The 1,216-nt window shown below is 62.3% G+C and overlaps 1 protein-coding gene across 1 annotated transcript in view; it reads right to left on the bottom strand.

Annotated features, from left to right (window-relative positions):
• Nucleotides 1–555, bottom strand: part of DCST2 (DC-STAMP domain containing 2) — a 14,936-nt gene extending 14,381 nt beyond the window's left edge. Inside the window, exon 1 of the mRNA XM_032449158.1 lies at nucleotides 10–555. Coding sequence (XP_032305049.1) covers nucleotides 10–295 — 286 coding nt within the window. The 5' untranslated portion in view covers nucleotides 296–555. The remainder of the gene's footprint in view (nucleotides 1–9) is intronic.
• Between the last annotated feature and the right edge of the window lie 661 nt (nucleotides 556–1,216).

The raw sequence follows: 1,216 nt of genomic DNA, 5'->3' as shown, positions 1-1,216 counted from the left end.
ATCCCATCCCCATCCCACCCCATTCCTTACTGGTGAACACATGGGGCAGTGAGAGCAGCACCGTCATCCTCACCTTGATGGAGAATCCCATCCCCAACCCCAGCGCAGCCCCGAGCGCTGCGGTGCTCAGCAGACAGAACCACGCGTTGGCGCTTTGGACCAGCAGCACCAACACCCCATAGAACGAGGCCAGAACCATCCCAAGGACGAACCCGGTCACGCTCCGAGCCGCCTTTTGAGCCCTGCTCAGCTCCTCCTGCCGCCCGCCCCATAACAAACCCTTCAGCCGCTCCATTGGGACCCGGCACCTCCCGGTGTTTGATGGTATCCGGGACACGCGGTTCGGTTCTGTTGTGTGTTAACCATGGAGACGCACGAGAGGCAGAAGCCGCCCAACACGAGTGAGACCCCCCCCCAAAAAACCTCAACCCCAACCCCGGACCCCAATGGCTGTGGGGTGTGTGTGGGGCTGAAGTGGGAGCTGGGTGCACCCGGTTCCTATGGACACCCCTGACCCAAGAGCCCCGCTGCCCTCGGATCCCATAACCCACAGACCCCCACTGCCCCCAGACCCCATAGCCCCCAGAGACCCCATAGCCTCCAGACCCCATAGCCCCCAGACCCCATAGCTCCCAGATCCCATAGCTCCCAGACCCCATAGCCCCCAGAGACCCCATAGCCCCCAGACCCCCATAACCCCCAGATCCCATAACCCACAGACCCCCACTGCCCCCAGACCCCATAACCCACAGACCCCCACTGCCGAGGGACCCCATAACCTCCAGATCCCATAACCCACAGCCCCCATAACCCACAGACCCCCACTGCCCCCAGACCCCATAGCCCCCAGACCCCATAACCCACAGACCCTCACTGCCCCCAGACCCCATAGCTCCCAGACCCCATAACCCACAGACCCCCACTGCCGAGGGACCCCATAAATCCCAGACCCACATAACCCCCAGATCCCATAACCCACAAACCCTCACTGCCCAGAGACCCACATAAGCCCCTGACCCCATAACTCACAGACCCCCACTGCCCAGAGACCCCATAACTCCCAGACCCCCATAGTCCCCAGCCCCCATAGCTCCCAGACCCCCATAACCCCCAGATCCCATAACCCACAGACCCTCACTACCCAGAGACACCATAGCCCCCAGACCCCATAGCCCCCATAGCTCCCAGATCCCATAACCCACAGCCCCCATAATCC

This window comes from Coturnix japonica, chromosome 25, assembly GCF_001577835.2.
Source record: "Coturnix japonica isolate 7356 chromosome 25, Coturnix japonica 2.1, whole genome shotgun sequence".
NCBI lineage: Eukaryota > Metazoa > Chordata > Aves > Galliformes > Phasianidae > Coturnix > Coturnix japonica.
The sequence above is the reverse complement of the archived record's forward strand: the minus strand, read 5'-3'. Positions and strand labels throughout refer to the sequence as shown.